Here is a 21,048-nt window from a genome sequence, read left to right on the forward strand (position 1 = left end):
ATTCGGTGTTCATTTAATTTAGGTATGCACTACACTGATTTAGGTATGCACATGCAAAGTATGCATGCATACCCAAAATTATCACAAGAACACATGAAACAATTTAATTTTGATGCATATCAAAATGAAATGAAAAATTAAGATGCAAATTTGTTACCCGCGAGTGTTTCTTCACTCTCAGTTTCTCCATCATCATCATCCTCAAAACCTTCTTCCACTTCATCAAATTCACTCTCTTCATCGTCATTTTCTGTGTCATCTTCACTTCTAGCATCTTCGTCATCTTCTTTGACTTCTAAATTTTCTACAAATTGTGTGAAATGTTCATCACAATAAGCTTTACCTTTCAGCACAGTAAACTTGCATGAATCTATTCTACAAACTTTCTCATTATCTTCAGTTTCTTCTTCATTGATCTCTTCTTGTTCTTCTTCTTCACAAAAAAAATGACCAAAAATTACTTTTGATTCCACATTGTGAGAAAGTTCTTCAATTCCGCCATCATTAGCACATTTAATCTGATTACTTTTAGATGAAGAAATTGATATCTTCGAGTTCAATTGTGGGTTTTTTAATTTGGGGAAAGTTTTTTCTGTATTTTCAGTCTCACTCTCGAATTTGGGTTTGGGGTTTTGTTTTGGGATATTTTGGTATATTTGGGAATATTTTGGGGAATTGTGGATATTCTAAAGTCAACTATTGTCCTAAATAGTGTTTTTGAAATTGCGGTGGCCTTTTGGGTTTATTATTTCGGAATTTTGTCCTTTTCAATTTTGTCCCCTTATCAAAAATGGGTTTACACCCCAGTTCCTATTTTTGGACGGCAGTGGCTAGGCTTTTGTGAGTTCATTCTTTTCAACGGAAATCACTTGCCACCAAGAAAGTTGCAAGGCTCTTGTCTACCCACGACAATCCCAAATGTGGAAAATAGAAATACAGGGCAATCAACCACCGACCAAACCACGACCATAGTTAGCGAATTATTCGTTTAATTCAAAAAACGTTTTAAAAAGGTTGTATTTTTCAATGATACGGAATAATTTGTTAATTCGGTAAGAAATCATTAATTCTCGAATAATTAGCCCCCACATTGATTTCATAGTTAGCAATTCGGTGAATAATTCGCGAATTTATCGTGTTTTCACTATAAGTTTGCTGAGTATGCAATAAAATTTTCTCGTATTTTTTTATTTTTAGCTTCGTATTATACTCGAATTACTTACGAATTGAACTTTTGATATTTCCATTTTTTTTAATCCATATTGAAAAAACAAATTCTCATCGAAACTCGAATTTTATTTGATTATTTTTCGTATCGAATTATTACGAATTGCTAACTATGACCACGACTCATTGAAAAATTAAATCTTTAAATTGACTACGGTAATGAAGTTATGAAATAGATGGTGAGCCACGACACAAGAATTCCGCCACAGATGCAATTCCACGGCAACATGTCACTGTTGAAACATATAACTTACGGCAATTGGTTGTCGTGGGATACATAATTGGCTTGGAAGTTTTTGGGTTGGTCACAGTATACGGTTGCTATGAATGATGCAATCCCACGGCAACCAATCACTGTGGAAACCAAGAAGTTACGACAGTTAAATACCGTGAGACACATTTTGGACAAAAATGTGTTATTGTGAGACCACACATTGGATAGTGATGATATGTGGAGATAGTGGTGACAGAAAAATAAGTTGTGGTGAAAAGATAAAGGTGGTGAGATGAAGGATGGTGGTGGTGGCGCATTATATCATGGTGAAGAGACGATTAGGGACGGACCCAGGAATTTTGTCGAGGGTATTCAAGAAAAAAAATCAACAACCAAAAATTTCTTTAGTGTCATGTTAATAAAAAATAAAAATCACAGACAAACAAGTAAGGAATAATTTCGTAAAATCTTGAGGACACAAAAAATAGAAGGTTCAATTCAAGTCGGAAATTTAACAACAAATTTTTTTTTAGTGTCATGATAAAAAAAATCACAGTTTAACGAATAATTTCGTTAAATCTTGAAGACACCAAAAATAGAAAGTTATACAAGTATCCTGCCCAATCGAATATGAGAAAAAGTTCAAATAAAAGATAAGGAGTGTAGTAGATATGCAAGCCACTGACAGGTTTAATATCAATTCACAGCTTGAGAATCTCCAAGCTAAGTATGTTGGGACAGGTCATGCTGATTTGAATAGATTGTAAGTTTCCATCTCTTTGAATTGCGTTTAAGAATTTGTTTGGGGATTTTGAATTTATGTATATATGTTTGGATGTATAGTGAATGGGCGGTGAACATCCAGCGAGATAGTTACGCATCGTATGTTGGTCATTATCCTATGCTTGCTTTTTTTGCCCTTGCTGAAAAAGAGAGCGCTACAATTTTATGCAGGTAAGCTTTACGATTTTTCGCCTACTGTTTAATTAATTTTGAGTTTGTTTTGGATTAGGTCCCATTTGGCACTACTTATCTAATGAAGAGTATTTTTGTTTAGTTTTTAGCTTACGTTTCTTTTCCGTTGTTTTGAACTGAATCAAATGTCTAAATTGTTGTTTAAAATGTGGTTTTGTTCCCCTTTTCCCTTACTGCTTATGTAAATGATTAAAGTATAGCATGAGGACTGTACAACTAGTTTTAGTCTGTGAAATCAAAGAAAAAGACGCTATAGGAATTAAGCAATTTGAAATGGGGCCTTAGTGCTTACTTTACAATCACATGTTTATAGTGCTTTTATATTTTCTTGAGCAAACACCCAATGAGAGAGAGAGAAAGAGGCCTAGCAAAAAGGATGAGGTTGTTTACTGGATATGATGCATGATGATTACTAGGTCTTGATATGCTGGTTTTTATTAAGGAAGTTGAGCGGTTGCCCTAGTTATTACAGCATTACTATTTGTACTTGGACCCTTCCATGCCCATGCTTAACTCATGGGAATACAGGAACAGTTAAATGCGGTCTTCTGCTTAAATGAGAAAAACATTTGTAAAGCATGTTGTTGTCTCGTCGAACTTTAGATCAGCCAATTAAACTGCACATAAATTGCTGACATAAATGTTAAGGGTAGGCTATCTATCAGCAGATTCTGCTAATAAAAATGTGGAACTAGAATTAGACGTGTAGGTGATTGGAAGTTCGTGCAAAAAGGAAAGAAGGTAAGAATTTTAAAGGAAACATCTGGGTTAACCTAAATGCAGCCAAAGGCAGCAGTTTGGAATCCTTTCACACGAGAAGGTGTTTGATGGATGTGGAAAAAAGTAGCTATTCGTGGGTAAGGTGTTGATCTTACTGGATACTTTGGCTGTAGAAATAGATAAATAGGATTCATTGTCGATTCAAAGCCATGATGAATATAAGAATTCTACCCATTCGAGTATTTCTTCTTGGATTCATAACTTTCATCTGATAATACGAATAACTTATCTTTTCACCCTTTGTTTCTTTCAGCGGAGCAACTAATGTATAGATTGCTTGATGAACCATTTCCATTTGTTAGACCAATGACCAATCATAAAATGATTGCCATGATTTAAGATGCATAGACTGTAATACTACTTAATAGTCTTGTTGGTGTTATTTAAACTTAGTACCCATATCTGAAGTTTGAGTGTGTTATATATTCTTTTTAAAATATATATGTTTGTTTCATTTTAACTTAATTGTGTGTGCAATCTTCTAATATGTTCAATTCTTATTGCTCGAGCTTTCTCTATTGTAGCTCATAATGGTTTGGCATTGTTATAAAAGAACTTCAAACTTCTTGTGTTCTTGTTGTGTTTTTGCAGAAAATGTTGATGCCTTGTGGTCTCCCGCCAGAAAAGGAGGAAGATTGAAAACTTACCTCCGATCCTAACATCAACGTATAGCTTGTACTATTGATGGAGAGTATTGTTAGGGATTCTGTGGAACTACTGTGTTTGATATGTTGAACCCATTTCAGATTCTGAACTTCTGATTAAGTTTGGAATCAATTATGAAGACACTACTTGCAATTTTTCTTGCCATCAGTTTGATTTTTAGATGAGGGTGCCGTTTGTATGGTACCTCTCATGGAATTGCTTGTTTCATTATTGTTCATCTTCTTGGAGATCCGACAGCTCTATTTATTGTTGTTACGAAATTGGAAACTGATAGTCTGGGTAATATGAACCTTATATTGATTTAATTTCTTGTCAAAATATTAATACCCTAAAACTCTAATAGACTGAGTTGTAAATAAGGTGCAAATTGTATCATATTGTGTTCTATAACACATGGGTGTGATAAACTCTAACCAACTCGGCTAAGAGCTGATGGCTGATTTTGTTAACCAGCTTAGATCAGATCATATTCGCCATGCGAAGCTCTACTTTTCAATAAGTTGTACGCTCACGCTATACGAGTGTTTAAACTCCCTGAACCTCAAAATCTGTTTTAATAGGTTTAAAAAAAAGAGTTCGTCTATCCCAATGATATCCTCGTAGGGACGAGATCCGAGACCGTTGGAGGCTAATTGGCTAAAACTCGGCTAGGCCGCTAGACATGTTTAAATGTTAAAAATTGAAGAAGAGAGAAAAAAAAAGGTCTTTTAGGTATTGGTCCTAGCTGATAATAGGAAGTTAGACATTAAAGACTAAATAATGTATATTTAGGGATTGACCCTAGTTCCGTCTGTGGACCAGTTACACCGTGAGCAATCTGTTTATGTTTTCCCCTTTTTGTATGATGTCACAAATCAATATTTTTGATACCCAAAATACCCATGGGCAGTCCACATGAGTCACGTGTATTTTGAGCTCACAAATATATAGTCGTTGTGAATTGTCACTTTCCTTATTCACCTATAAACACCATCATTTTTCACGACCTTTCTTCCCCAATACACTTTTTCTCCATAACCCTTCTTCTTCAACATCATTCTCACAATCTGCGTGCAAGTCGGTACTTGAAGAAAGTATAACAAATTACAAATGGGTGGAGCTGATGTGGAAGTCTACTCTGCACCAAAGGTATGTTCATGCTTTAATGGCAGAAAAGTAGGACTTAAACCTAATTTTCTCATTTACAGGTAGGACTTAAACTTGATATTTTTATTTTACAGATTTGTCAACTTGGTGAGCAACAAGGGCATAAAGCAGCATCATGCCCTTACTTGAATCGTAGATGCAAAGAACCTGGGTGTAATGGCATCATGGAAATTATTAAAGGAGGTGATGATGAGGGTAATGTGGATGTGATGCTTCTCAAGTGTGAGTATGATGATTGCAAAGGTGTTGAGAATCTCTACAAAGATAACAAGCCCATGGTCCTTGAAGAGAGCAAAGCTCCATTTGTAATTGAGTGTGATAACTGTGAGAAAAAATACACATCTTGTTGAACTGCTATGAGATGCACATCTCTTATTGAAATGAAATGAAATAAACTGTCATTTATCTAAGTCGGCAAAATACTACATATTTGTTCCAAAATACCAAGTATGCATGAACTTCTTAAACCATTCATTTGCCCAAAATGCTAAAAACAAGTTGGTAACTTCATAAACTAACACATTTGTCCAAAAAAAAAAAAAAAAAAAAAAACTAACCACCAACACATATTTGTTCCAAAATACCAAGTCTGCATGAACTTCTTAAAAGTGTGATGTGCCCAAAATGCTAAAAACAAGTTGGTAACTTCATAAACCAACACATTTGTCATTTGTCCAAAAAAAAACTAACCAACAACACAATTCAATTAGGTCTGACTAAGTGATGGTGGAGGAGTTGAAGACTCTTGGTTTGAAGCTCCTGATGCTTCAAACCAGCTCAACCAATCCCTTCTTGTGGATCTAGTAGCCCTTTGTTGCTGCTGGGGAGCCTGCTGCTGCACATTTGGGGGAGCCTGCTGGTGTTGTGGTGGAACTTGTTGTTGCACATTTAGGGGAGCCTGCTACTGCACATTTGTTGGAGCATGTTGCTGTTGTGGTGGAACTTGCTGCTGCACATTTGCCTGCTGCTGCACACTTGGAGGAGTTGCTTCTTGTTGCTGCTGGAAATTGCCTTGTAGTTCATCTTGAATGATACTTTTCTTAGCTGTTACATGATTAAAATGTTAAAATCCAATAAGTTGGGACAAATATACAAATGTTCACTTTTCTTACCTCTCTTCTTTGGCCTAGTTTCATTCTTCCTTGCATCACATGTCCTTGTATTATGATTTAACTCACCACATTTGCCACATTTTCTTAAGACTTTACTAGTTGCTTCAGGTTCATCTTCATCTCTGATTCTTTGCTTCTTGGGCCTTCCTACTTGGGGTTTAAATTCATGAGGGTTTCCCAAATCCTCACGATCAATCTTGAAAAAACAAATGAAGTTAGCAAAGAAATGAACTTACTTACAATTATGAACTTCAAAAAAAAAAAAAAAAAAAAAAAAAAAAAATATATATATATATATATATATATATGAATATATAAAATAATAAAAAAACAGAACACTTACAATTATCTCCCAATCTTCTTGATTGGCAATAGGATGTATGTGAGTAAAATAAGTTGACTTGAATGCCTCTACTGTAAAGTATTCACTACAATACTTGCTCCATTTATCTATTATTTGTCTGATCACACATATTGCATGCACACAAGGAACTCCTGATATCTGCCAGACAATGCACTCACATGTTTTTTTCTCCAAATCTACACAATAATGATTCTTATTTTTTGTGTTTTGAACTAAACTGATATGGTCTGACACCCCAGAAACTTTATAATTCTTATACTTAGTTTCTCTCTTCTTGATAATATGAAGAACTATTGGAACTACAACATCATAATCACCCAACTCCCTAGACACCATCATCCTATCATACATGAGTTTCACAAGAGAAAGATTGTACATGTCTACAAACTGCACTAAGGGCTTGTCTCTCATTTTTAGAATCCAGGAATTAAATGACTCAGAGAAATTATTGGTAATTTCATCACACTTACAGGTGTGGTCAAAGTAAGCTCTAGCCCAACAACTTCTTTCTTCTGAATCTAACCAATCAGCTGCCTTTTGATCTCTTCACTATATCACCATTTTTCGTAAATGAAGTCATTCTCAGACTTTTCCGGCCGCATCCCATGCAAGTTTCTCCCACATATCACCTTTGAACACTTTCTTAAAAAATTTAAACATATGTCTGAAGCAAAACCTGTTGACATAATAATATATTAGTTACAAATGTTAATTAGAAATGTTACTTACACTTATAATCAGTTTAATCAATGAAGGAAATATTACCTATGGTTAGAGTCTGGAAAGTATGCATGCACAACTGGTATCAGTCCTTTCTGTCTGTCTGAGATGAATGTGAGTTATTCCCTGTGCTGATCAAGGTCAGGTTTTAGAAGTTTCAACAACATCTGCCAGTTGGCTTTGTTTTCACCTTGACATATGTATATGCCAATTGGGAACAAGCCATTCATTGCATCAAGCCCAATAACAGACAAGCAACACCAACCATACTTTCCCTTTAAAAATGAACCATCAAGACCAAGAATTGGTCTACACCCTTCCAACCACCCATCAATTGATGCCTTAAAGGCAATGCACACACCTACAAACTCTCTTGTATTCTTAGTACAAAACCATCTTGCAATGGTCCCAGTATTTTTGTTTTGAATTTGCCTACAAAGCCCTGGCAGTAACCTATACCCTTCCTCATAGTTTCCATTGATATTTTCCAGAATTTTCACTCTTTGCAGCCCAGGCAGTCCAATAAGAAATGTGAACACCATGTCTTGACATGATTTCAGCTTGAATATCCTCAGGCCTGTAAGTGGGATGTGTCCTAAATTCATCTTCCAAGGCATTTGCAATCCATGGAGCTGTGCATTGTTTGTACATATCCTTCTCATTTGCCTAACATGTGTGCTCACCACAAAACTTCCTCAACTGGAAAGTGTACCCATCAGCAATAACAGTTGCATTGATCCTCCACTTGCACTCTGTAATCTATCTATACACTTCAGTATGTACCTTGTTCTGTCATTTTTCTGTGGTTTGAAACTAATAAACTTGTTTTTTATAGCTAGATTCTTAAAAAATTATCTGCAATCATCTATTGTAGGCCATGTCATCCCAGGAATTAAGGCTAAGCTAGCCATTCTATCTACATGATCTTTTGTAACATTTTCCATTTCTTCTTTTTCAAATATGTTATTGCTCAACATAGAAATGTCTACATCAGCATTCACAACAAGTGGTGGTCCCATGTCACCATCACCATTCTCTTATGCATTATCCTCAGCATTTGCCACAAATTCCTCTTCTAAGCTATCACTACTCTCATCTCCTCCAGTACAATCACTCATAAATGGTCCAAAATTTGAACTATATGCATATTCATCCCCATCATCTCCACTTTCATATTCTTCTTCTTCTTCAATATCAACTTCAATAAAATCAGATATATTCTGTGAAATTGCAGATACTGCATCATCAATTTGTGACTGTATACCCTCATCATACATAACATTAACTTTGGGAATATGAGATAGGGATTGACTCAGCCCTTTATTCAACCTAGGTGACCTCCTAATAACCCCATCACTTCTGCTTAACCCCTTATGTTTTGGTGTAGTTGGAATGGTAGGATTCTGTGTTGTTGCTGGAGGAGATAATGGTGGGGTTAGAGTGGTAGGATTCTGTGTTGTTGTTGGAGGAGATAATATATGGTGGGGTTAGAGTGGTAGGATTCTGTGTTGTTGTTGGAGGAGATAATATATGGTGGGGTTAGAGTGGTAGGATTCTGTGTTGTTGCTGGAGGAGATAATGGTGGGGGTTAAAGTGGTAGGGGACACTTGTGGAGGGGGACCAGCTGTAGAAGACAGAAATAGATGAAACTTCTTGTCTTTTCCAGGTTTCATAAGATTCCACAAATGTATAAGTACTTGATCACTTTTAATCTTACACAAATCACCACCAATCAAGCATGCAATATCAACAAATGAACAAGGACTCACCCCTAGACCCAACAACTTGTTCACATCCTTGTTTAGATCCATAAAAGAGAGTTCATCCCCATTTAACTCCCATTTCTCTATCTTCCCACCCTTATAGTCAGACATCTTCAAAATCCTAGTTCCAGTTTTCCCCCAACATCCCCCATAATGGATAACAAACTTTCTTACACCCTAATAAGTCGCGAGCCATACATACCACTGGAAATAACACAATTTAATTAATGATTTCACATAATTTCACACAATTTAATATCACATAATGTATAAATACAATTATATACAGTAATTTAGTCATTTATCAAAGTGTGATGAAATTATGAAATGTGTAATGACTAAATTTCATCATATCAAATATACAATGACTAAATTACACATATCAAATATACAGTAATATAACACTTAGAGAAATTATCACACTTACACAATTATATACAGTACGTAATATACAAGGGTACCCAATATACCATTATCAAATATGCAATGACAGACATCAATTGACAAACAAGGGTACCCGACAAACATATATATTAATTAAGGGGCCCATATACCCATTAAAGAATATTCAGTGCCAATTAAAGAATTAGTAAAAAAAAAAAAACCCCCAATTTCTTCTAAACAATTAGGGTTCGGTCCTACCACATCAATTAAAAATTGGGTTTAAAAATTGGACTCAAAATTTGAAGTGGTGCAAGTCTTTAAAAACAAGTTTTCAACACGCAAAAACATGCAGAAGAAGAATGCAAACAATTAGATCGAATACTTACATGCAGAGATTTGTTTTCATCGTATTTCGCTTCCAAGAGGTTTCCAAGAGATAGCATTCACTTTATTTCGTAAAACCAACTTTCAATTCGTATATAAGAAAATGGCCGAGAGATTGTGGGAGGTAAGGTTCAGATGAGTGTGAACGAAGTAAAACCCTAATTAGATCCATCAATTTCATGGTTTATTTGTGTTAGATTCCTCGAGATATGTGCAAGATAGACGACATGAGATTAAAGCACTACACGCATGACACGTGTGACCTAATACTGATTATAAATGCTCACGTGCAGCGCACATGGAAGGGCATCATAGGCATTTCACAAATATAAACAGATTGCTCACGGCGTAACTGGTCCACAGACGGAACTAGGGTCAATCCCTAAATACACATTATTTAGTCCTTAATGTCTAATTTCCTATTACCAGCTAGGACCAATACCTAAAAGACCCAAAAAAAAAATTTAGTATCAACACAAATGAGTGTTAGGCCAATAATAAAATCCTTCCTTTCAAAACCCACAAAAATAAAATCAAAATCCCAAACAAACCAACTCCATGCACAAATCCTCAAAACCAATCCATCATACACTTCAATGGTTTTTTAGAATATGGGGTCTACGTTCTTATGTCAAATGTATATTCTGCTGCTCATAGTACAAAATATCCCGATATATCGCGATATTTGAGGATATCTATCCAGATTTAAGAGAAATATATATAAATATCACGATATGTTCAGAGATATATATGACTACAAATATCGGTGATATTTCGGCGATATTTGTGATATTTGAGGATATTTGGCGATATTTTGTGTATATAACAATTTTATTTAATATTTACCATTATATTTCAAATAAATATAAATAATGTATCATGATATATCAAGAAATATTTACAATATCCACGATATTTACATGTGAAACAATGTCAAATATCCCCAAAGAGAGGGATATATCCACGATACATATTCAGAAATTGAATATCGATAAATACTCATATCCTGATATTATGCTGCTGCTTTCAGATGGAAATATGCAGCGAGTATGAGACTAGATATGAAATATAAAGGGATGAGAAAGAAACCAGCTTGTAGTTGGATAGAAGTTAAAGGCGAGGTACATGCCTTTGTGTCAGGAGATAAGTCCCACCCTGACTACGATAGAATACACAAGGCTCTGGAAGTTCTGTTGGAGCAAATGGAGCGGGAAGGATATGTACCAAACACAGAGGATGTGCTTCATGATGTTGAAGAGGAGCAAAAGAGAAACATATTGTGCACCAACAGTGAATGGCTGGCTATAGCGTTTGGCATCATTGGCACTCCTTCTGGAACAACCCTAAGAATTACAAAGAATCTCCGGGTATGTGTGGACTGCCACATAGCAACAAAATTAATATCCAAGATTGTTGGGAGGGAGATAATTGTGAGGGACGTTAGCAGATTTCACCATTTCAAGGATGGGAAATGCTCTTGTGGGGACTACTGGTGAGTAAAAGTGAGATCCATGTCACTGCGTTCAAACCCACTGGCGCTTGAGCCTTTTCCTGGTATGGTGCAGAAAACCTCCCTTTGGTGCAGCACTTGAAGATGAGCGGGTGCAGAAACCTCCCCACGGTACTGGCGAGTTTGAAAAGTAAGATACATTTCACGAAAAAATGGCTCGTCACCCTTCACCATATGGTGCATAATGTTGGGTTTGTGGAACCGCCGAGCTTTGCTCCGTGATGGTAGCGAGGAACTAAAAACAGTTGTGAAACATAGATATCGGATTGGCCGCGGTTTTCACTCTTGGATCGCCCGCAAAATCGCCCCACTTTTTGTAGTTTTTTTCACTCGCTTCAAGTCTACCGATGTGACCAACCTTGAGAAGTTTGGATGGCCCCGTGAACCGACCGTAAAAGAAGTTTGGACGGCCCAAGAGAACCAACCGAGATCCATGCACATTTCTTCCTTCCTCGCTTCAATTTCGATGTGACCAACCTTGAGAAGTTGGATGGCCCCAAAGAAGTTTGGATAGTGAAGCCAGGACCAAAATTGCCTTTGACTAAATATTATGAAATTTTGATAGTTTGTCGAAATTTCAATAACCAAACCCATTTTTCACGTAAATTTTCTCCCACCTATATAAAGAAACTTATGGTTGGGGTTGAGATAACTTTTGAGAGATTCATTTCTTGGGTATTGTGAGAGCTCTATTGAGCTAGGGTTTGAGTGAGGCATCTTGTTCTTGATTATTGATATCTCTTGTAAACTCTCCAATCTTTGCTATAAAGGAAACTCGGCTCTTGTGTGGATGTAGGTAACATTTACCGAACTACCTAAATCTTTGTGTCTCTTTGCATATTTACTTCCTTATTTATTGTTTGCTTGTTATGGGTAATGATAAATTAGTGGCTTTGCTTGTTTGAGTTTGTTGTGATAACTACCAAAGTCTTGGGTGGGTGATTTCCTTGGTGTGATCTCCAAGTTGAAATCATTTGGGATAGAAAGTAGCTAGATTGAGGTGTGACTTTCTAGTGAAATCTCCCAACAAGTGGTATCAGAGCACGGTTTTGAATCATTTGAACAAGGTGTGTGAGGAAAGACTCCACCTTTAGCATTGAGAGCTAGGTGTTTGAAGAAATTCCTCTGAGAGAGTCTCCACCGTTGTATTGGTTCAAGTGGAAGTCATGACGAAAAAAAAGGAAAGCTATAAGAGAGAGAAGTTTGTGGAACAAACTTCGCTATGGAAGATGCAAATTGAGGACATACTCTATCAAAAGGATTTGTATGAACCTTTGATGGGAGAGAAGCCAGTGAAGTTGCGAAAGCAAAGTGAATGGGATTTGCTAAATAGAAAAGCATTGGCGACAAACCGAAGTCTCTCGAAGTCGTTGGCCTTCAATATTAAAATGAGAAGAGCCTTCATGAAGGCACTAACGGCATGTATGAAGCAACCTTCGCCTGAACAAAGTCTATTTGATTACCAAGCTCTTCTCCATGAGAATGTCGGAGAAAAAAGGACCACTTAAATGAATTCAACCAAACGAAAGACCAATTGAGTCGGTTGAGATTACATTTAGTGATGAAGTGAGAGCGTTGGCGATAATAGGACAAATGCCTCCAAGTTGGAAGGCTGGGTTTGCTATTAGTGGCTCTACGGGAATGAATAAGTTGAAATTTGACGATGTGGTTAGTATGATACTAAGCGGAGGAAATTGAAGGAGTTCGGATGGGGCCTCGACATCGGTTCGGCTTTGAGTACCGAGAGAAAGCGGATGCACATGCACAAGGGTCGGTAACCGAGAAAAAGAAGGGGAGAATGAACTCTCATGCCCCTAGTGATGAGCCTAGAGATGATAGTATCATTATATGTTATAATTGTGGTTTTTGGCCACTATAGTAACCGATGCCAAACACCAAGGAATAACAACTACAAGAAAAATCAAGAAGCTAATGTAGTTGAAGTGGAAGATGATGCTTTGATATGTTCGATGGAGAACAATAAGGACTCTTGGGTTTTAGATTCCGGCAAGATCATTCCATGTAACCTCAAATCGAGAGTTCTTTGTGAACTACACCAAAGGTGACCTTGGAAAGGTCTTTCTTGGTGATGAAATCTTGTGCCATTGTTGGCAAAGGTGATGTTTGTCATGTTGAAAGATAGGACATGGTTATTAAGGGATGTCGACACGCCCGGATTGAGGAAGAATTTGATTTCATGGGTCAAATTGGCTAGTGAAGGATTTGTTACAATCTTCACGAAGGATACTTGGAAATCTCTAAGGGTTATCTAATAGTCGCTAAAGGCGACAAGGATGGTTTCTCTACATGACCGCATTATGGGTGTGGGTCTAAATCGCGGGCAAAATGGCAAAGAGGATCCAAATGTTTGGCAACCGCAGACTTGGTCACACGAGTGAGAAAGGAATGCAAGTAGGCACTCCATCGGTAAAAGAGTCGACGGACTTTGACTTCTACGAGAATTGCATGTTTGAAAAGCAGAGAAGGGTGAGTTTTCAGGAGATGGGTCGAACTTTGAAAGCTAGGAAGCTTGAGTTGATTCATACAGATGTCTGGGGGCCAGCTAATGTCTCTTCACTTGGCGGAAAGTTATATTTTGTGACTTTCATTGATGACCATACTAGAAAGGTGTGGGTCTATTTCTTGAGACACAAGTCCGAGGTATTGGAAGTGTTCAAGACGTGGAAGGCCATGGTTGAGAATGAGACATGCTTCAAGGTGAAGAAGTTGAGATCCGATAATAGTGGAAGTATGTTGATTCAGGTTTTGAGAAGTATCAGGCTAACAAAGTGGCATCAAGATGGAAAAGACTTTTGGGGACACCTCAGGAGAATGGGGTCGCATAAGCCGGATGATTAGAACACCGACATATAGGGCTAGGTGTCGCGCATACACTAAGCAGAATGAAAGCAATCGGGCAGAAAGTGTTCCTCCAAAACCCGATCAACCGAGGACCATCGGTACCTTTGGATTTCAGAATTCGTGAGGAATGTGGGTGGGAAGGATGTGAACCTTCCCATTTGAGAGTGTTTGGGTGTGAGTCCTATGTGCACACTAGTGACCAAGCTAGGAGTAAGCTTGATGTCAAGTGTACCTTCATTGGATATGGCGATGGATTGGTTATCGTTTTGGGATGACCAAAACCGAAAATTATTAAAGTAGAAATGCCTTGTTCGGTGAGATGGTTTTGTACAAGGACGAGAAAAGAAGAACAGACTCGTGGAGCTACGATAGTGACACGGTATGTTGAGTTGGAAGGCTCTTATATGAGTCGTGGTGTTGTGGAAGTTCCACGGTCGGATGATGATGATAGTAGTGACCGGGTGAAGAGACTACGGAGATAAGTCCATCTCCACGTGCACTAAGGAGGTTACGAAACCTGCATCGAAAGCATGAATATCCCTCTCCACCTATTTATTTATCGATGGTGGTGAACCTCATTGCTATGATGCGGCATTGGAGGTTGGTGATGCTAGCAAAGTGGGAGCTTGTTATGCATGATGAGGGAAGTCCCTCGCCTTTAGTGTCACTTGGGAGTTGGCCAAAGTACCCAAGGACATGACTCTACAGAGCAAATGGGTGTATCGAGTCAAGGAGGAACATGATGGTTCCAAGAAATATTTGGCAATGACAAGTGTTTAGTATTGTTGTATGCGGAAGGTTTAAATCTTAAGCAGCTTAAATGTGAAAACTGCTCACCTCCATTGTGACCATGTTGAGGAGATTTACACGCGACAATTGTTGGGTTTCCTACGGAAGGATAGAGAGAATATGATGTGCAAGCCGAAAAAGCTTGCATGGTAGTTGAATACAACCCGGAAGATATATCCCATGCGGTGGGAGTTGCATGGAGGTTTGTGGCTAACCTTGGCAAACATCATTGGGAAGCGGTGAAATGGATATTGTATTATTCATGGAGTATCACGGAGACATGTCTATGTCAAGTTGTGGAAGACGAAGTTGAAGTGTTCAACTTCGGTGGTTTTCTTGCTTTGAAGACCATGTTGGATGAGAGGGAAAGTGTTTCATTAGTAAATTGGATTTGGATGGAGTTGTTACAATTGAGATGTGAAGAATCTCGGGATGTGTTTCAAGTGGGAGATTGTTGGGTTTGTGGAACCGCCGAAGCTTTGCTCCGTGATGGTATTGAGGAACTAAAACAGTTGTGAAACATAGATATCGGATTAAGCCGTTTTTCACTGGAGCCCGCTAGCACGGCCCCACTTTTGTGTAGTTTTTTCACTCCTCGTTTCAAGTCGGCCCTGATGTGACCAACCTTGAGAAGTTTGATGGCCGGGGAACTGACCGAAAGAAGTTTGGACGCCCAAGAGAACCAACCGAGATCCATGCACATTTCTTCCTTGGGATCGGGCCCGATGTGACCAACCTTGAGAAGTTTGGATGGCCCAGTGAACCGACCGAAAGAAGTTTGATGGCCCAGTGAACCACCAAAATTGCCTTGACGAAATATTATGAAATTTTGATAGTTTGTCGAAATTTCAATAACCAAATCCATTTTCTCACGAAATTTTCTCCCCACCTATATAAAGAAACTTATTGAGATAACTTTTGAGAGATTCATTTCTTGGGTATTGTGAGAGCTCTATTGAGCTAGGGTTTGAGTGAGGCATCTTGTTCTTGATTATTGATATCTCTTGTAAACTCTCCAATCTTTGCTATAAAGGAAACTCGGCTCTTGTGTGGATGTAGGTAACATTTACGGAACTACCTAAATCTTTGTGTCTCTTTGCATATTTACTTCCCTTGTTATGGGTAATGATAAATTAGTGGCTTTGTTTTTGTTTGAGTTTGTTGTGATAACTACCAAAGTCTTGGGTGGGTGATTTCCTTAGTGTGATCTCCAAGTTGAAATCGTTTGGGATAGAAAGTAGCTAGATTGAGGTGTGACTTTCTAGTGAAATCTCCCAACACATAAAACCTACTGTTGGTACAAAGCTTGCAGATGAGCGAGTTCCATACTTCCATGGCATTCAAATGGGGACTATCTTGGGAGCTATTTTCCAAGCTTAACTGTCAACTTCTTTCCATGAATCATCATCAGGTTCAGCTTTCCTTGGGACAACAGTGACTTGTCAAAAATCTATAATCCTGCTCAGGAATCATACTATACGGTGCAATTGCAATAAGAGTGCCCATTTGATTTAATATACCGAAGAGCAAACTGTGGTTGTTTATGATTTCTCAGCTGTCTACTAGTCAGGCTTGTATCCAGTATCCCACCCAAATGAGTTGCAATACGTGATATGTCAGTATGATCACAATACAAAACAGTCTTTTTCTTAAAATGTACTTGTACATAACATGTATTTGGGATATAATGAGAGCCTGTGTTACTTATTTGAAGTGAATCAATAAAAAAAATACAGGATTAAATTAAGTATTACATTGTTGTATGTGCAACTGTGGTTACCACTCTTGGACCCTCACCATCTAGGTAAAGAAGAATAAACACAAGAAATTTAGACCAAACATCTGAATTACAAGCTCAAACATGTGGTCTGACAACTCACTGCAATCAGCTAGCTACAACCAAGATTAAGTTCTACAATTATCACAGCTCACAAACCTAAAAGTACTTGTATATCTCTTTTCCTGATCAACTTGATCTGATTAGGCAAACATTACATGTGGCGATGCTTAAGGTCCTGAGTCTGCTTCCTTTCCAGATCCACACATTTCTTTGACGGGGGAATTTAATTTACAGGTAAAGAGGCTACTTTACTGTAATACCCTAATGGCCTAATGCAACCAGCAATTCAGAGACTGCGGAGTACAATGAATGTGGAGGTGTTCAGTAGAAATTAACTTTGTGTCTGCTCCCTTTCCTGGTATGACAGCAGTTCCTCCTCATCCATATGTCTGATAAAATTTGCTAGACATTCATGTATCAGTTCTACCTCAGGGTGTGATTTATCTTCAACAAAGAATGAGTTTAGTCTCTTGTCAACTTCGATCCAGCTACAACCAGGGTTTTTCTTCAACCCTAGCTCTTTCATCTTTAGTCTAGTTTTGCGCACGTCACCCCATTTCCCAACAGAAGCGTACAAGTTGGATAGAACTATATAAGTGGCTGGATCATCAGGATCCTTCTTCATAAGCAATCTTGCTATTTCTTCTCCTAAGTATACATTCTTGTGCATATTGCACGCAGAAAGCAACGTGCTAAGCAACCCAACATCTTCTTTAATGGCAGGATTACTTTGTAGGATACCATAAGCTTCATTCAGTCTTCCAGCCCGCCCGAGAAGATCAACCAAGCATGAGTAATGTTCCAATGTGGGTTTAATCCCATACTTGTTTGTCATGACATTGAAATAATGACACCCTTGGTCCACCAGACCCCCGTGGCTACATGCAGACATTACAGCAAGGAAAGTAACCCTATCTGGCTTCGCCTTGGACTGTTCCATCTTATGGAATAACTCCAAAGCTTCTAAAGCTTGACCATGTGACCCATAAGCTGTGATCATGGAAGTCCATGACACAAAGTCCCTTTCCGGTAACTGATCAAAAACACGACGAGCTTCAACCATAGCACCACATTTTGCATACATATCTAGTAATGCACCCATAACAATCTCATTATTTTCCAGTCTATTTTGAATGACTAGGTAGTGAATTTCTCTACCCTGCTCTAGAGCTGCTAGTTGTGAATAAGCTGGTAAGACACTAGTGAATGTAACTGCGTCGGGCCTCACATTACCATCTTTCATGTCCCTGAAGATGCGCATAGCCTCAAAGTAACAACCTACCATCACATACCCTGAGATCATCACATTCCAAGCTACAACATGAGTCTTGGGCATACGTTTAAAGATATGTTCAGGCAAGTCAGCACTTCCACATTTGAAGTAAAGATCAATAAGTGCGCTATAGATGAAAATATCAGGTTCTATTCGGTTTCTTACAATGTACCCATGTATAAACTTCCCTTCTTGTAGATTAGCTGTTCTAGAACAAGCTGTTAACAAGCTACTTAGAGTAGTCGTAGTGGGTCTCACTCCTTCCTCGTTCATTCTCTGAAATAGCTTAACACATGAATAGCTATCACCTTTCAAACTGTACCCAGAGATCATGGAATTCCACGACACTACACCCTTTCTAGGAATCTGCTCGAAAACAGCTCTTGCCATATCCAAATAACCACATTTTCCATACATGTCAACAAGAGCAGAGCTAATATATCCATCCAAAACAAATCCACTTCTCACCAGATCCTCATGAATTTTCCTCCCTCTATCCAACTCCGAAAGTTTAGTACACGCAGAAAAAACAGTCGTAAAAGTCACTGAATCAGGCTCAAACCCCAAACTCTTCATCGTTTCAAACATGTCCAATACTTTCTCAGGCTGCCCATCTTGATAATAACAAGATATCACAGTATTCCAAGATGGCACATCTTTCTCAGGCATTTCATTGAACAAGCAGATTGCCAAATCAAATAAATTGCATTTTGCATACATGCCAACAATAGTACTTACAACCACAACATCGAAATCGAACCCCGATTTAATAACTTGGGTATGAATCTTCTTCCCTTCTTGTGCATTACCCAATGCACTACATGCCTTTAAAACACTTGGGTAAGTAAAATTATCAGGTTTAAGGTATGGGGAAATTTTCAACTTGTCAAAGAGAGTTAAAGCTTCATTGTACATGTGGTGCTTAGTATAAGCTGATATAAGGCCATTCCATAATGAAATATCATATGGGTTTTCTATAGTTTGAAAAACTAGCCGTGCAGATTCAAATAAATGGCAAGTGAAGTAGAAATTTATAAGTTGTTTGCACAAGGAAATGTTGTTTTGCAGGTCAAGTGTGACTATTTTTTGGTGCACAAGTTTTCCTTGTTTCAATGATTTTGAGGTGATGCATGTTTTTAACAAATAAATTAGCCTTTGTGTCTCCATCAAATTGAATCAAATCAATAAAATTGCCAATAGCTGGGGAGTACATCGTTCTTCGTTGCTCAAAATGTGTGTTTGGACTCTCACTTGGGCTTTGGCCCATTTGAAAAAAAAAAAAAAAAAGGTTCGGGGTGAGTGCCAAGTGGCAATAATTTGCACGGCCTCCTCTACCTAGAACTGATATATATATATATATATATGCCAAATAATGGTTTAGAGAAGAAAATTAATTTGTGGACTAAATCAACCATTAAACTATGATTAGAACACGTCGGATCATGAAATTATGTTTGTTATTTTATTTTAAACACATCATCACTATTATTAACTTCTGATTAGAAGACATGTTTAATGATAGGGTATCAACCAAAGGACTAGTCGTTTTCAGATTTCAGGGATAAAATTGGATCATTCTCACAAGGAGAAATACTTGTGATTCCATTGTGGAAATGTTCAATATTCATAGAGCACAAATGCAGGTAGGGCGGCAGGTACAGTGAATGAATGAATTCTCTGTATATTTTACAAGAATTTGGTTCTAAGGCTAATTTTTGAGTGAAATTAGCCTTAGGGGGTGTTTGGATCCTATTTATTTATTGTTAAAAAGTGTTTATTAGTGAAAAAACATTTTTTGAAAAAATAAAATGTTTAGGGATTTAAAAAAAAAGGATTTTTTGGATCCAAAAAGATTTGTGATCCCAAAATTTTATGAAAATCAAAAACAAAAAAGATAAGAGAGAAGATGAGAGAATGTTGTATTTCTCGAGAAGTGTGAAACCGATTTGGATCACACATCCAATGGTAAGAAAAATCTTTTTTGAAAAAAAGCTCATCCCTATGAGGACATTCTCTTAGGATCCAATAGGTCAAAACAAAAAGAGACAACCTCTTATTTTAATCACTTTTTAATCACTCCCAAAGACAATTTTCGGGTGAAAATACCTTGAAAATCAATTTTCGAGTGAAAATAATCCATAAAGACAAATAACTAAGATTTGAAATTAATATTTTCTGATTTTACCCTTTCTATTGTTTTGTTATGAACAATGAGTGTTCATACCTTATGTTGATATATGCAAATAGGTTAATGTACCTCATACCATAGTACAAAATATTCCGATATATCGCGATATTTGGGGATATCTATCGAGATTTCAAAGAAAGATATATAAATATCACGATATGTTCAGAGATATATACGACTGCAAATATCAGTGATATTTCAATGATATTTATGATATTTGGGGATATTTTACAATATTTGGCGATATTTTGTGTATATAACAATTTTATTTAATATTTACCATTATATTTCAAATAAATATAAATAATGTATCATGATATATCAAGAAATATCTACAATATCTATGATATTTGTCGATATTTTGGATATATCTACGATATTTGCATGTGAAACAATGTCAAATATCCCTAAAGAGGGGGATATATCCACAATACATATTCAGAAATTGAATATCGATAAATATCCATATCCTGATATTTTGTACTATGCCTTATACAGTATATTAATGTATGAACAATGATTGTTCATAGCTCATGTTGAGATATAAATAATGATTGATCATACTCCAATAGGTGTTCTTATTGATCATACATTATGTTGAGGTATGATATGAACAATGATTATTCATAGCTCATGTTGATATATGAACAGTAATTGTTTATACCCCAAATAGGTATAAACAATGATTGTTCATACTCTAATAGGTGTTTTTAATGATCATATATTATGTTAAGGTATGAATATTGATTGTTTAATGAGTATGAACAATGATTGTTCATATATGAATTGAACACTGAGTGTTCATAGCTCATATTAAGGTATGAACAACCAAGTATGAACAGTGATTGTTT

The 21,048-nt window shown here is 37.1% G+C and overlaps 2 protein-coding genes and 3 pseudogenes across 4 annotated transcripts; 3 read left to right on the plus strand and 2 right to left on the minus strand.

Annotated features, from left to right (window-relative positions):
* The first annotated feature begins 1,611 nt into the window (after positions 1-1,611).
* LOC147500267 (uncharacterized protein At4g14342-like) lies at positions 1,612-4,091 on the plus strand (annotated as a pseudogene). The gene is made up of 3 exons (XR_015196276.1): positions 1,612-2,204; positions 2,285-2,395; positions 3,788-4,091. The product of XR_015196276.1 is annotated as an uncharacterized protein At4g14342-like (transcript).
* A 764-nt stretch (positions 4,092-4,855) lies between these two features.
* LOC147500268 (uncharacterized) lies at positions 4,856-5,418 on the plus strand. The gene is made up of 2 exons (XM_086559310.1): positions 4,856-4,990; positions 5,083-5,418. The coding sequence occupies exons 1-2, from the start codon at positions 4,952-4,954 to the stop codon at positions 5,356-5,358; spliced, it is 315 nt and encodes a 104-aa protein (XP_086415436.1). The 5' UTR covers positions 4,856-4,951; the 3' UTR covers positions 5,359-5,418.
* Positions 5,419-7,323: 1,905 nt separating this feature from the next.
* On the minus strand, positions 7,324-7,866 carry LOC147500269 (uncharacterized). The gene has a single exon (XM_086563620.1). The coding sequence runs from the start codon at positions 7,864-7,866 to the stop codon at positions 7,324-7,326; it is 543 nt and encodes a 180-aa protein (XP_086419746.1).
* Positions 7,867-10,748: 2,882 nt separating this feature from the next.
* On the plus strand, positions 10,749-11,378 carry LOC147500270 (putative pentatricopeptide repeat-containing protein At3g23330 pseudogene; annotated as a pseudogene).
* Positions 11,379-16,572: 5,194 nt separating this feature from the next.
* Positions 16,573-19,248, minus strand: LOC147500271 (pentatricopeptide repeat-containing protein At5g27110 pseudogene; annotated as a pseudogene). Its single transcript, XR_015196277.1, has one exon. The product of XR_015196277.1 is annotated as a pentatricopeptide repeat-containing protein At5g27110 pseudogene (transcript).
* Between the last annotated feature and the right edge of the window lie 1,800 nt (positions 19,249-21,048).

The sequence above is a fragment of the Coptis chinensis genome, chromosome 5 (genome assembly GCF_015680905.1).
Source record: "Coptis chinensis isolate HL-2020 chromosome 5, ASM1568090v1, whole genome shotgun sequence".
NCBI lineage: Eukaryota > Viridiplantae > Streptophyta > Magnoliopsida > Ranunculales > Ranunculaceae > Coptis > Coptis chinensis.